General features: G+C 47.8%; 1 protein-coding gene across 1 annotated transcript in view; it reads left to right on the top strand.

Moving 5' to 3' along the window:
• Window positions 1-12,848, top strand: part of LOC109194525 (inactive ubiquitin carboxyl-terminal hydrolase 54) — a 31,205-nt gene that overhangs the window by 1,382 nt on the left and 16,975 nt on the right. The window contains exon 2 of the mRNA XM_019366659.2: window positions 6,844-7,510. Within this exon, the coding sequence (XP_019222204.1) occupies window positions 7,322-7,510 (189 nt within the window). The 5' untranslated portion in view covers window positions 6,844-7,321. The remainder of the gene's footprint in view (window positions 1-6,843; window positions 7,511-12,848) is intronic.

Below are 12,848 nucleotides of genomic sequence, written 5' to 3' on the forward strand. Positions count from 1 at the left end.
GCTCTCATTGTTCTCCTGTGAAGTTTGCTAGAAGTGATGTAATGCAGCCCCGGTGCGGTGCGCCAGACTCCGGTTAAAAACTGCGCGTTTTCCGCCGCACTGCCTCGCTGTTTCTGCGCACATTTCGGGTTTGATCCCGACTCCGTGTGTCGAGGTCACACACACACCGCGTACACACCGGTCCTCATCTTTATGTCATCGATCCCAACTCCATCCGTGGATCCTTGCTGCTCTTCATCACCGGGAACAACAGGCTGGGACTTTTAAAGAGATCTGTTTGGTTATGAAATGTAAGTGTGGCCTGGAACTGAGTCAGCCGAATTAAAGAGCAGTTCCCGATTATTTAAAACGGCATTTCTTAAATATTATTTACCTTGTGTACTGTACTTAGCAAGCACAGAAACTTTAAAGTGCCAGATTTTTACATGGAGTTTGGCGCTGTGCGACAAAATGCGATGGAACGAGTGGTTTCTTAGATTTTCGTGTAACAAACGAGATTTCAGAGCCAAAAACTACAAAACTAGCTGCTGTCATGTTCCACACATGGGTGGTCACCTATTGTGGTTTAATGAATCATCGTGAACAGAGGCAGGTTTAATCGGAGTAAAACAACCTGTAGGTAGGTCTGGTTTTACTGCAGCTCCGTCAGGCTTAAGCATCTCCACCTCTCAGGGAAGTTTTGGAGGTGCAGCAGCTCTCATTGTCCTGCAGGAAATGTGAGTTATGTAGTGTGCCGGGGCGGCCACTGAGGTTTAAATTAAAGAACATTATTCAGCAGTATTCATGGGAAAATAATGTGCTGAAAGAACAGGAGGAGGAGGAGGAGGAGGAAGAGCTCCTCCCAGTCTGGATGATTTACTGTTGATTCACTGAACTGATGGAGCTGCTGCTGCTGTGAGGAATGTAGGAGAGTGAAAATTAGAACAATACTTTGAGAGGAGAGGGTGTGATGACGGGAAACGGCTGAAGCGCTCACAGGGGAAAAGTTTGTGAGTTAGAAGCTCTAAAGTCCTGTTTCTGAAGTGAAACCAGAGCAGCAGCATCATCATCACTGATCATTACATCTGAGGCTGACATCCCAACAGCGGACTGCAGATAAGACATGTGAGTGAGAGCTGGGAGAGTAATTAACCATGGCGCTGTTATTGTTATGTGTGTGTAACAGCTTCTAAAGTTGCAGTGTTGTTGGAAAATATTCAGACTTTCCTTTGAAATCTGTAGATTTTTGATCAGGGAATGAAGAACACGTTAGACGTGCAATAAAACGATTTTCCACCTCAGACACAAACAGATAATAACAGTGATAATAAAGTTTGTTTGTACAGCACGTTTTAAAACCAGCGTTACGACGCGCTTCCTTGAAACGATGAACAAACTGAAAGGAAATTATAAATCTGTAATTTTAATAATTACAATGAACTCAAAGCCTGAGACGAGCTGTAAATATTCTCCAGCGTGAAGCGTGCATCTGCGAGAACCCCACTCGTGACCTCTGAAGGTCTCACAGGTCTCAGCAAAGTTTGGCAGTTTGCTAATGACAGGCTAAATGAGAATGTTGGGGTTGCTAGCGCTGCTTATTTTAAATATCTGTCTTTGAAATAGTTAAAAACCTTCCAAAGTGAGCAGAAAGGAAAACGTCTGCATTGTGCCGCAGTGATGTCAGCCGAAGTGTGGAGAAAGGGCCGGGCTGTACTTTGGTGTGATACCACTTTGTACCACAAGATGGTGCAGTGAGCAGTCATGTGTCCACGGCGTAGTTCATTTACAGGCTAATGCTGGCGTTTCAGTTCCTGTGATTGGCTGAAACGTCTGTGAGACACTGGATCAGTGCCGCCGCCCTGAAGTTAACACCGCCCTGGTTCCCTCGACTGAAACAGGATTCTTTTCATCGCAGACAATAATCTGTGTTTTCATCAGGTGCATCGATGTGTCGCTTTTAATCAACTTTAAAATGAGGAAACACCGCTAACGTTAGCCACACGCCTGCACTGACTCACTAATGCAGCTGATGTACATCATCGTCTGCATCACTCTGCTGCCAAACCTGCCGACTTTACGACATGTAAACATCATTTTTTGGACCGATCGTGAATAAAACATGATTTGAATTCATGGGAGTGACAGCAGGCGGCTTTTTTTCTGCTGCTGGTGTTTAAAAAGCAGCCGCTCTGAGAGCTGCCGGGGCCGCCGTCCTCGGCTCGTCTGAGAGCCTCACGGGGGAGACGACAAGAAGCTAATTCCTCCTTTCACTGAGTGGAATTAAGTGATTGAAGTGCTCCACATTCCCAATTTCTCAGAGTTATTTTGGGGCCGTGGCGGCGCTGAAGGACGGCTGTATATTCATGAGCTCTCCTTTTTAGTCATTAGGCCCCAAATCTTCCTCCAGACGAGCTGCCAAGCAGGTCAGCGACGCCGGGTCTGCCCGGAGAGCGTGTTAACGAGGATCTGCACAGATTTAAGCTCGGCCGCCGTTAAACGCCTTTAAAGAAACCGCGTCCTCCTCCTCTTCTCACTGCCGTCCATCACCTCCTCGTTATTGAGTATTTTCTGCGTCTGGCACGTTTCATTTTTACAAGTATTGACTTTAATATGATGAATAAATGTTGAGCGGAGGCTCCAGGGAGTCCCGCAGGACCCGAGAATCTGCACTTTTACATGAATCGAGCTTCAATCGATTTGTTCCAGCAGCCTGAAAACATCACAGAGCGTTTATTAGATTCATCCTGTGGGCAAAGATCCAGGCACAGCAACGGGTACAGCCTCCGTCTAAGGCCGTCTACGGAGCACCGAAGCAGACAAAATAAATCACATTTAAAAAATCAAATAAGCTCAAGAATGAAGTTTTAGTGCTTATTTATTGTTATTACTATTTAATTCCAACGATGATAAATCACCTGGTTTACTGCCTGTCAATTATTTTTATGGTACTTTATATTAAAAATTAGCATTAAAATCACTAAAATATCAAATTACAAAAACATAGCTGTGTTGTATGTATTATTGTATGTAATGTTTGGCATAATAAATATAAGCAGATTTAAAATGACTTTCGGTTAATAAGTTGAAATGAGCTTCAAACAGCCAAATATTGATCACAACTTATTGTTTTAATATTTGTATTTATTTATGTCATCGTTCATTTCTTAACTTCATTGTGGTCTTTGTTTATTTGGTGAATCGCTTTTAAAGAGTCTCAGAGACCAAAAAAACTCAAAAAGAGCCCAAACCAGAACCCCGCCCTCCCCGTGCAGTTAAAGCAAAAGTTTAAAAAACTTTATTTACATGTAAACAAAAACATGTGAGTGCTGAGCCGTGTTCGACAGAGATCTTTTCACTCGTGGCCCAATCCCCTCGCGTTCCATCTCCACCATCTGGGACGGCAGCAGGTGGAGGACCGGTGCATGTGCCAGAGCAAGGACCACCCCCTGCCCTCGAAGTGGAGCAGATGGAGTGTCTTTGAAGGTCTTGATAAGGAAGACCGTCCCCGACAGTCCAAATCTGAGCACACTGACGTCCCCACGCTTTCGTCTGAATGTGTGTGTGAGTGCAAAGTATGAGGTGGAGGCGAGCCATCACCCCTCCACCTGCGCTGCGGTTTGTGTCGTGGCATCAGTCCCGGAGCTGAACGGTCCGACCTGCCGTGCAGGGGCTCTCTGGGTTTGGTTGTTTTTGCTCGCTGATGAGGAGCTGCAAGTCTGAAAACGAGGCGTGAGCTCACAGACTGAATCGAATCAATGCTTCCCGCCCGGCTTCATCCCAGCACCCCCACTCTGCCCAGTGCTCCCAGTGCAGCCGCGGTCAGGCTGCACAGTGGCTGCACGCAGGCAGCACCAAGCCAGCCTGCTGAATTAGAGGTGATTATATCAGTGTGTGTGTGTGAGTGTGGCTGTGTGTGTGTGTGAGTGTGGCTGTGTGTGAGTGTGTGTGTGTGTGTGGCTTTAAAGCGACACACTGCTGTTTTGTTACATAACCAGTTTTACAGCAAATCAGCCTCGGCACTCACCGGGAGAGGAAATGACCTCCAACCTGTGCCGTGCAGGTTCACACGCTGCAGCGAGCCGCTAATCGCTAACAGGAAGTTAGTCTACAGGTAAAACCCCAAACACCCTAAAAGTGTCAGAGCGGGCGATGCAATTGGTTTTCTTTGTTTCACCTGTTTGCTGGTAAACTTTGGAGTTTTCATTAGTCACTCTGTCATCACCTGTAGGCCTCGAGCTCCGCCCACTTCATTATTTTTAAGCCTGAGAAAAGAATTGTGGTGGACTAAGACCTCATTAGATGGGCTAAGCTCAGGATTTATCAGATAACTGAAACTTGTGTCCCTCACTGACTCACACGCTTTCTGCGGTGAGCCTGACTCCCTGCTGGAGCCTCCGGTGGACGTTAGAAGAACTGCAGCCTGGATGTCCACAGCGCAGTGACCCTCAGTGCCTCGGTGTGTCTCAGTGTGCTGGAGCCGCTTTCATCGAGAAAAATGTCTTGGATGGAATGATAGCTGCAGCACCACCTGCTGGTTTACCTGCTGTATGTATTTGTCAGATGTGTTTGGGAGAACCGGATTAGAAGATGCTGCTCAGAAATCGGCAGCATGAATGTGTCGTTTGGTCCTCGTGTCGCATTTTAGTTTTCTGTGCAGGAAGTGAGGCGAGTCGTTGGGGTTTCACTCGAGTTACTTAAGCTCCACGAGCTCCTCGCTGTCTCTCAGCCTGCCTTTTACTCTTCTTCTTTTTCGTTAAATAACATTTCACTGCTGCAGAGTCAGTAGTTTGCACTCACCACGCTAAAATCATTTGAACCCTCTTAGATCATAAACAAAGCTGTACGTGTTGTAAGGCAGAAATCACAGCAGTGGTTCGCTGATGATGCAGCCCACGCTGTTTGCTTCACTGTAACCTTCTAACCCTCGGGCTTACAGCCACACAGAGAACACCTCTGACCTCAGCAAGGTGAATTCAAACGCCCGCCTGACTCTGTACTCAGTTGGACTTTGTGAAACCGGTCCCAGTTCTGAACCTGTCATGGCTTCTTTGGAAAAGTGTCCACACAGAGACTCGGTCCTGCACAGAAACACCCGCAGACAGACGGCGTAATCCTGACCAGACAGACGCGTCTGATCAGGCTAATCCCTCCTCACCTCCCTCTGCTCTGACCTGCAGATTAGCACACACACACACAGACACACACCACTTCAGACAGCACTGCGCTTTGTAACCCTTCCATAACCCGAACCCTGCTCCAAACCTTTGCATTGATCCTTTGTGAACCAGGAGGTTGGTGCAGGTGGTGCTGGTCGTGTGAGGCGTGCTGGCGAGCGCGTGCTGAGCTCAGTGAGCTGTTGAACATGCAGACAGTGTGACTCATAACCTGTTTGTGAGTGTTTGGCTTTAGTGGGCAGTTTGCATGGAAACAGCCGAGGCTAAAGAGGGAAACGCTTCAGAAGGAGCATCGCTCCGCCCGCCGGAACGCCCATCGAGTCTGACAGTTAATGATTAAATGTGCAAACCCGCCTGGCTGTGGTACATCTGTTTCATAAGAGCGCTGCGTAGGAGAGGAAACGACGTCCTCCACGCCAACTCACAGATCTACATTAGCCTTTGAGGGTGTAGCATGATGATGGTGCACTACAGAATTTGGAAGTTGGAGGGTCTAATCAAACTGAACCCCGCCTGAGCGGCAGCACAGCAGCTCGTTTTCAGGCTCAAAGGTGAAGCCCCGACTTTAGCCTGGGTCCGGTTTAACCAATGAGGACGTGATCAGGATCAAAGCTCCAGTCTGGACAGGGTGGTGTTAAAGGTCATTAGGCCCAAATCTGAGCCCGGGGCTCTGGCGTTAAGCCCATTTCCCTCATCGACCTGGCTCCACCTCTTTCTGTGTTTCACGTCTGGTTTTCTAACATCTGTATATCTTCACATCTCGTCTGTCTTAATCTTGCTCTCTCTGTTATACCTGAGCTGTGTTCACACACCTGTGCAGCATGTCCAGGTGAAGCCTCTGTGTGGGAGAACAATACTGAGAGTGAGCGAGGGAGGTGTGGGCAGAAGGAGTGGAGAGGGGGCGACTGCAGTGAGGAGGAGGAGGAGGATTCCTCGAGTCATTACAGCATCTGCACTGCACAGGCCTAACATTATCTCAGTCTGGGGTCTTAGAGGAGCTTCACAGGCCAGTTATTACAGAGTAATGACAGCCTTCCACAGCCTGTCATTACCCAGCACACCTTCATGTCTCTGCTCCTGCAGTTTGCACACAGCTTGGGCCGTGCTGCGCTTCTGCTGATGTCATCAGTAACTGTGCACGTGTTTTAAATCTGGAGGTTGTTACACGTCAGCTGAGGCCCTGCTGGGCTTTAAACAGCAGGAAGTGTTTTACTGTCATTTAGATTTAAGTGTTAACGTCTAATAGAATCAAACGCATGCTCTTCCTGTCCCATAGGGGGCGCTCACGAGCTCATCAAATGGAGCTGCAGAATAAAGCAGGGTTTGGTAGCAGGGGTCGAGGCGATGGGTGCACACAAAGTTTTTACAAGTTTCTATTGTGGTGAAGTCCTTCCTGTGAGCTTTGGGGATGTCGCAGCACCCCGAGCTGCTTTACAGCACCCTTCGTGTTGTGTGGTGGAGCTGGGCGCTGCTCTCGGGACATTTCAGTTTCTTCATCCCGTCAGGCTCAGTCGGTCCACACAGAATATCAGAGACGGAGACGTTTGTCTCAGCGTTTGATGAGCAAAAGGTTGGGTGTGCGTGTCAGAGCATTCATCTGTTCATGTTTCCATCACTGAGAGGAGCGCTGAACGAGCGCGACGGTAAATAAGGTCCTCCTCTAAAGCCTCTCTGTCCTCTTTCTCTCCAGCAGGTGTGTTCTGATTGGCTGCCTGGGTTTGACCTCTGACCTCTGACCAGAGTGTGTGTCCGACCTCAGCCCCGTGGCCAAGGCGATGAGGATGACCTGCTCTTGCTGATGGTTTGAAGGGCGGATGGAGAGGCGGGATTCCTGGGATTACACAGCAGAGTATTTGGGGAATACTGGGAATTGTGCGTTTGGAATATTCACCCTATAAACAGATGCTCATTAAGAATGTGAAGCCTTTTATTCCCTGAAATACTGAAGTGAGAAATTTTATATAACTGATAAATGTCAAACGTTCAGATGATTTATTGTTTTTTATGTTTTATTGGACGCTAACGTTCCTGTTTGACGTCACGTCCTTCGGATATTTTTATCTCTGCCCCCTCTTGGCTGGAGGAAATGGATCAATCTGCACTGAAGCGAGAATACTCGACAGGAAGTTGATCCCTACAGGGAGAGAGGCCGAGAACAAACTGGGAATATGTCGTGGAAGAGGAACTACTTTGCATCAGGCAGCAGTGGAAGTGGTGTCAGCGGAGGAGGAGGAGGAGGAGGTGGGGCTGGGACACAGGGAATCCTGACACCTCGCACCATGACGTCCATCGCTCCCAGCAAAGGGCTGAGCAACGAGCCGGGACAGAACAGCTGCTTCCTGAACAGCGCTCTGCAGGTACCACCTCACTCTCTGACCTTTGACCCCAGCTTTCAGGCTCTCCCACACACACACACACACACACACACACACACATTATCAGAGCACTGTATTAATCCTGTGAAAATGTTAAAATAGAAAGTATAAGCTGTTTAAAGGGACTATCATTTATTAGTATTGTACTTTGTGTTGTTTGTCTGTTTCGAACTAAGAATCTTGCACTTATAAAAATAAGTGCAAGTGCAGTTTACTTAATATTCCTGAGCTAAACAGTACGTGTTTATGCCCAGTTTAAAGCAGCTCAGGTGTCACAGGGGTACTGGGACGAGTCTATTTGGAAGTTTGGGAAATTTATATCACTTCAGATCTCGTCAAGGGTGTCTGATACGTCCCTGTTATTTTAGCTTTGCACAACAGATAGGTGTGTGTGTGTGTGCGTGTGTGTGTGGTACTTTCTGTGGAATCAGTGACTCAGAAGTCAGATGTTTCCTAAGTGTAACGCTTCTTTTCGACAGCATTAAATTACAAAATGCGCTGCTCGGACAGCGCGACATACACATACACACACACACACACACACACACACACACACACGCAGACGCAGACACGCACGCACACGCACGCACGCACACACGCACACACACACGCAGGCACACGCACGCACACACACACACACGCACGCAGGCACACGCACGCACACACGCACACACACACGCAGGCACACGCACGCACACACGCACACACACACGCAGGCACACGCACACACGCACGCACACACACACACACGCACGCACGCACGCACACACACGCACGCGCACGCACGCACGCACGCACGCACACACACACACACACACTCATTTCCAGAAGCTTAAAAGACTTTAATCTTCAAATAGATCAAATTTATATGGAGTCAGTAATTACAGGCTTCACATTTTTTCACAACTTACGCTTAATAGAGACTGCGATGATGATGAAGATGATTAATGTTGTTGTTATTGTTGGTCTTGTGCAGGAAAAGAAACTCAGGAAAACACCTGTTGAGTTTAAAGGCCGTGTTTTAGAGCTGAAACACATGCGTCGCTGTCACCTCACAGCAAGAAGGTCCTGGGTTTAGGCCACCGTGTGGGCGGGGCCTTTCTGTGTGGAGTTTGTGTGTTCTCCCACAGTCCAAACACCTGCAATTAGTGGGGTTAGGTTAACTGGTGACTTTTTTCTCTTTGTGTTAGCCCCATGACACAGTGTCCATAGTGATGGCCCTAATAAAGACAAGTGGAAGAGGACGGATGGATGGATGGTTGGTTGGATGGATGGATGGATGGATGGATGGATGGTTGGTTGGTTGGTTGGTTGGATGGATGGATGGATGGATGGTTGGTTGGTTGGATGGATGGATGGATGGATGGTTGGTTGGTTGGATGGATGGATGGATGGATGGATGGTTGGTTGGATGGATGGATGGATGGATGGATGGATGGTTGGTTGGTTGGATGGTCTTTATATGCCTTTATTCGACTTCATAATGTGTTGAATTAAAGCTGTTGCACATGTTTGCGTCGTCGTGTGAGGTTTGTGTGTATTCAGTGCTTCTTCTGTAATAACAGTCTGAACGGTGCTCATTAACTGAATGACCTCTAAGCTCTAAATACATGATGGCGCTGGTGGTGGTTTGGTTTAACCTTCTGTGAGTCAGCGGAGGTCTGACTGATGTAAACACGTCCTCCAGACGAGCCGTTCACCGTCCCGTCGTGACGCCCTGTCTCTTAAAATGCTCGCCGCTGCACAGCCTTGCACTTTCACCACAGTGCCTTTGAGCCAATCAGCTGGCACTGCAGCAGGTAAACAACACAGGTCCGCCGTCCGTCACACCCTCGCTAATAACAGCCCGGCTGATCTGCGCCACTTCTTTGAGTGAGGCTGTAATGAGCGCGTGCAGCAGCGTCGCCTCCCAGACTGAAGGCAGCGCTTGTTAATGACTCATTGGTAGGAGGAGGGTGGAGGAGGGAGGGTGGAGGAGGGAGGGTGGAGGAGGGAGGGTGGTAATTATCGGTGTAAACAGGCTGACTCGTTAACCCCTCGTGGTGAGGCTGGCGGTCTGTGCTGCTGAAGTGACAGCGTTCGTTATGAGCTTAGAGGCTGAGCGGCAGAGGTCAGAGGTCACCACACAAACACACGCACCTTTGCAGGTGTGGGACATCATGTGAACAAAGCTGCTGCTCATCATTATATTCCAGTTTCTCAGACACCCATTAGTCCCAGAATTCCGCTCGGCAAAACCGGAGCTCCGACTTCTTGGATCAACATCAAAGAGTCTGTGGGAGGTAACTACCTGCCTCAGGTGTGCGTCAGACCGTGAACACACGCGTCCTCCTGACTCCTGCACCTGTTGGACCCTGCAGCTGTCCGTCTGCCCGGTCACGTCAAACCTCATGGATCAAACAGAGCGAGCCTGTGGGGCGCCGCGCCGATGTGAGGTGGCGGACCGGAGAGACATCAGTGCTGAAGGGACGCACCGCGGCTTCGATGTGATGAAGGCAAAGTGAAGAGGAAGAAGATCGTAGTAACAAGCAGCTGCTCACACTCCATCAATATCATCATCATCCTCCTCCTGCTGCTGCTGCTCAGAACATCCACCTTTCCAAGAAAGCCTCGCACACTCGGACTTCATTTTACTTTGGTCACTCACGTGTGAGTTATTAGAAAACGTTGATGTTATTATGCATGCGTAGTATGAGCAGCACAGGTGTATGAACACAGCATGTAAAACACCACAGAGCTCATTTTTAAAGGCTTCAAGCTGCAAATATCAAACTTTTTCAATTGTTGATTCTGGAAATTCGGGGCTAAAGCGCTGCAGTTCCTCTACAGTCCAGCAGTGGCAGCAGTGAGTCTGTCCCCATTGACTCCCATGTTAAATCTTTCCAGCATTTATAACCTGATGCACACACTGATTGTTCTCTAGAGATAATTCCCCCTCACTACAACTGTTTAAGTTGTATTAAAGTTAGCATTATTAGGGGCGTGTCCTCTTTGGCTGGCAGGTGGATGGTGACACAGGTGGCTGTAGCTGCTTGCTGTCTGCTAGCTTCACCTGAACTGGACCTGTGGACCGTGTTTGTGCTGGGTTTTTTTAATGACCTCATCAGACCAGTAAAATGCTGCTGTGATGTCACTGTACTAACAGAGCCAATGAACGTCTCGGATTTTGATTGGATGTTCCTGATTATCAGCTGAGTGTTGCTCCCGTACAGTCTGTGGTGGACCCTTTGTGTTCGCGTGTTGTTCGTCCTGCAGGTTTTCGTTTGGGCTTTGATTTAAGTGACGAGTGCGGCTTGTCCGGGTGATCTTTGTGCTCAGGTGTTGATGTTTCCTCCTGCTGTGTCCTGCAGGCTGATTTTATCCTTTCAAAGCAAAAAAGCAAAAGCGCTAAACGCTGATTCCTCTGCGGGACGTGTGCTTGGCGTGCAGATCTGCACAGACGGTTTGTTACCTGGCCGAGCTGCTGGAGGCAGCAGCGACATATTGGAGCCGGGGGGGGGGTAGGAAGGCGGAAACAAACGGCCAAATGCTGACGCTGCAGTTTGTTTCACTGAGGACTCAGGTCCAAGCGTGAATCAGATCAGCACCCCTCCGTCTGCTTTTAAGCCCCAGCATCACGTCTGAATCATCCTGATCAGCACATTTCTGTTCACCCCGTGTCGGTGTGATAGATACCCGGTTGTGTGTTTCAAACACACCAATATTTGTCTGCAGCACGAGTTTGTTCTGATTGTAATTTCCTGCGTTAGTCGATGAAATGTGAAATGTTTCATGAAGGGATTCAGCTCACTGTGAATGAAAGTCGTATATCTATGTTCTCACAGGCTGTTTGATGTAAAGTCTGCAGGTCGTGAATGGATCAGATCACCGTGTCGACACCTCCAACAGTGGCTGTCTTTACACCGCGTTCCAAATTATTATGCAAATTGTGTTTAAGTGGCATAAAGATTGCATAAGTTGTTTGTCAATTAAACTCAATGGATGGAATTGTGTCTCAGGGCTCTTTGGATCACTGGAATCCGTCTCGGACACCTGTGATCATTAGTTTGCCAGGTGAGCCCAATTAAAGGAGAAACCCCTAAAGAAGGATGTTCCACATTATTAAGCAGGCCACCATTTTCAAGCAATATAGGAAAGAAAAATGATCTCTGCTGCTGAAAAGCGTGAAATAGTTGAATGCCTTGGACACTAATGAAAACCTTAGATATTTCACAAAAACTTAAGTGTGATCACCATAATGTAAGAGATTTGTGGCTGAGTCAGAGCACGCATGGGCTCGTGCAGATAAAGGCACAATGATGAAGGTTCCTGCCAGACAAATGCATCAGATTAAGAGACCAGCTGCTGAAAGGCCATTACAAAGCTGCAAACATATATTTGAAGCTGCTGGTGCCTCTGGAGCCCTGCGAACATCAAGGTGTAGGATCCTCCAGAGACTTGCAGTTGTGCATAAACCTTCTATTTGGCCACTCCTAACCAATGCTCACAGCAGAAACAGCTGCAGTGAGCCCAGAGCTACATGAAGACTAATTTTCAAACAGTCCTGTTCACTGACGAGTGCAGTGCAACCCTGGATGGTCCAGATGGATGCAGTGGTGGATGGTTGGTGGACGGCCACCATGTCCCAACAAGGCTGCGTCGTCAGCAAGCAGGTGGTGGAGTCTTGTTTTGACCTCTGCAAAGTATGTGGAGTTTCTGACTGACCACTTTCTTCCATGGTAGAAAAAGAAGAACCATCCTTTCCGCAATAAAACCATCTTCATGCAAGACAATGCACCATCTCATGCTACAAGGAACACCTCTGCATCATTGGCTGCTATCGGCATAAAAGGAGAGGAACTCATGGTGTGGCCCCGATTCTTCCCTGACCGCAATCCTACTGAGAACCTTTGGAGCATCCTCAAGCAAAAAACTATGAGGATGGGGGGCAGTTCACAGCTCTGGGAGGCTATTCTGACATCCTGCAAAGACATTCAAGCAGAAACTTTCCAAAAACTCACAAGTTCCATGGATGCAAGAATTGTAAAACTGCTATCAAATAAGGGGCCTATGTTAATATGTAACTTGACCTGTTAAGATGTTTTTGATTGAAATAGCTTTTGATTTCAGTACATATGATCTCCTCATGCTGCAAATTTGACAAATGACCATTTTCAATTCTCTACAGTCTTTAAAATGTTTTGAAACTCTGTGTGCTTAATAATTTGGAACAGTGCAATTTAAGTTTTTATTTTGGAAAAACAACTGTTTTCAATGGGAGTTTTGTTCAGTAACATTTGAATTATACTCTATTAGTCGATGACTCGAACATTATGCCGAC

The sequence above is a fragment of the Oreochromis niloticus genome, linkage group LG13 (genome assembly GCF_001858045.2).
Source record: "Oreochromis niloticus isolate F11D_XX linkage group LG13, O_niloticus_UMD_NMBU, whole genome shotgun sequence".
Taxonomy (NCBI): domain Eukaryota; kingdom Metazoa; phylum Chordata; class Actinopteri; order Cichliformes; family Cichlidae; genus Oreochromis; species Oreochromis niloticus.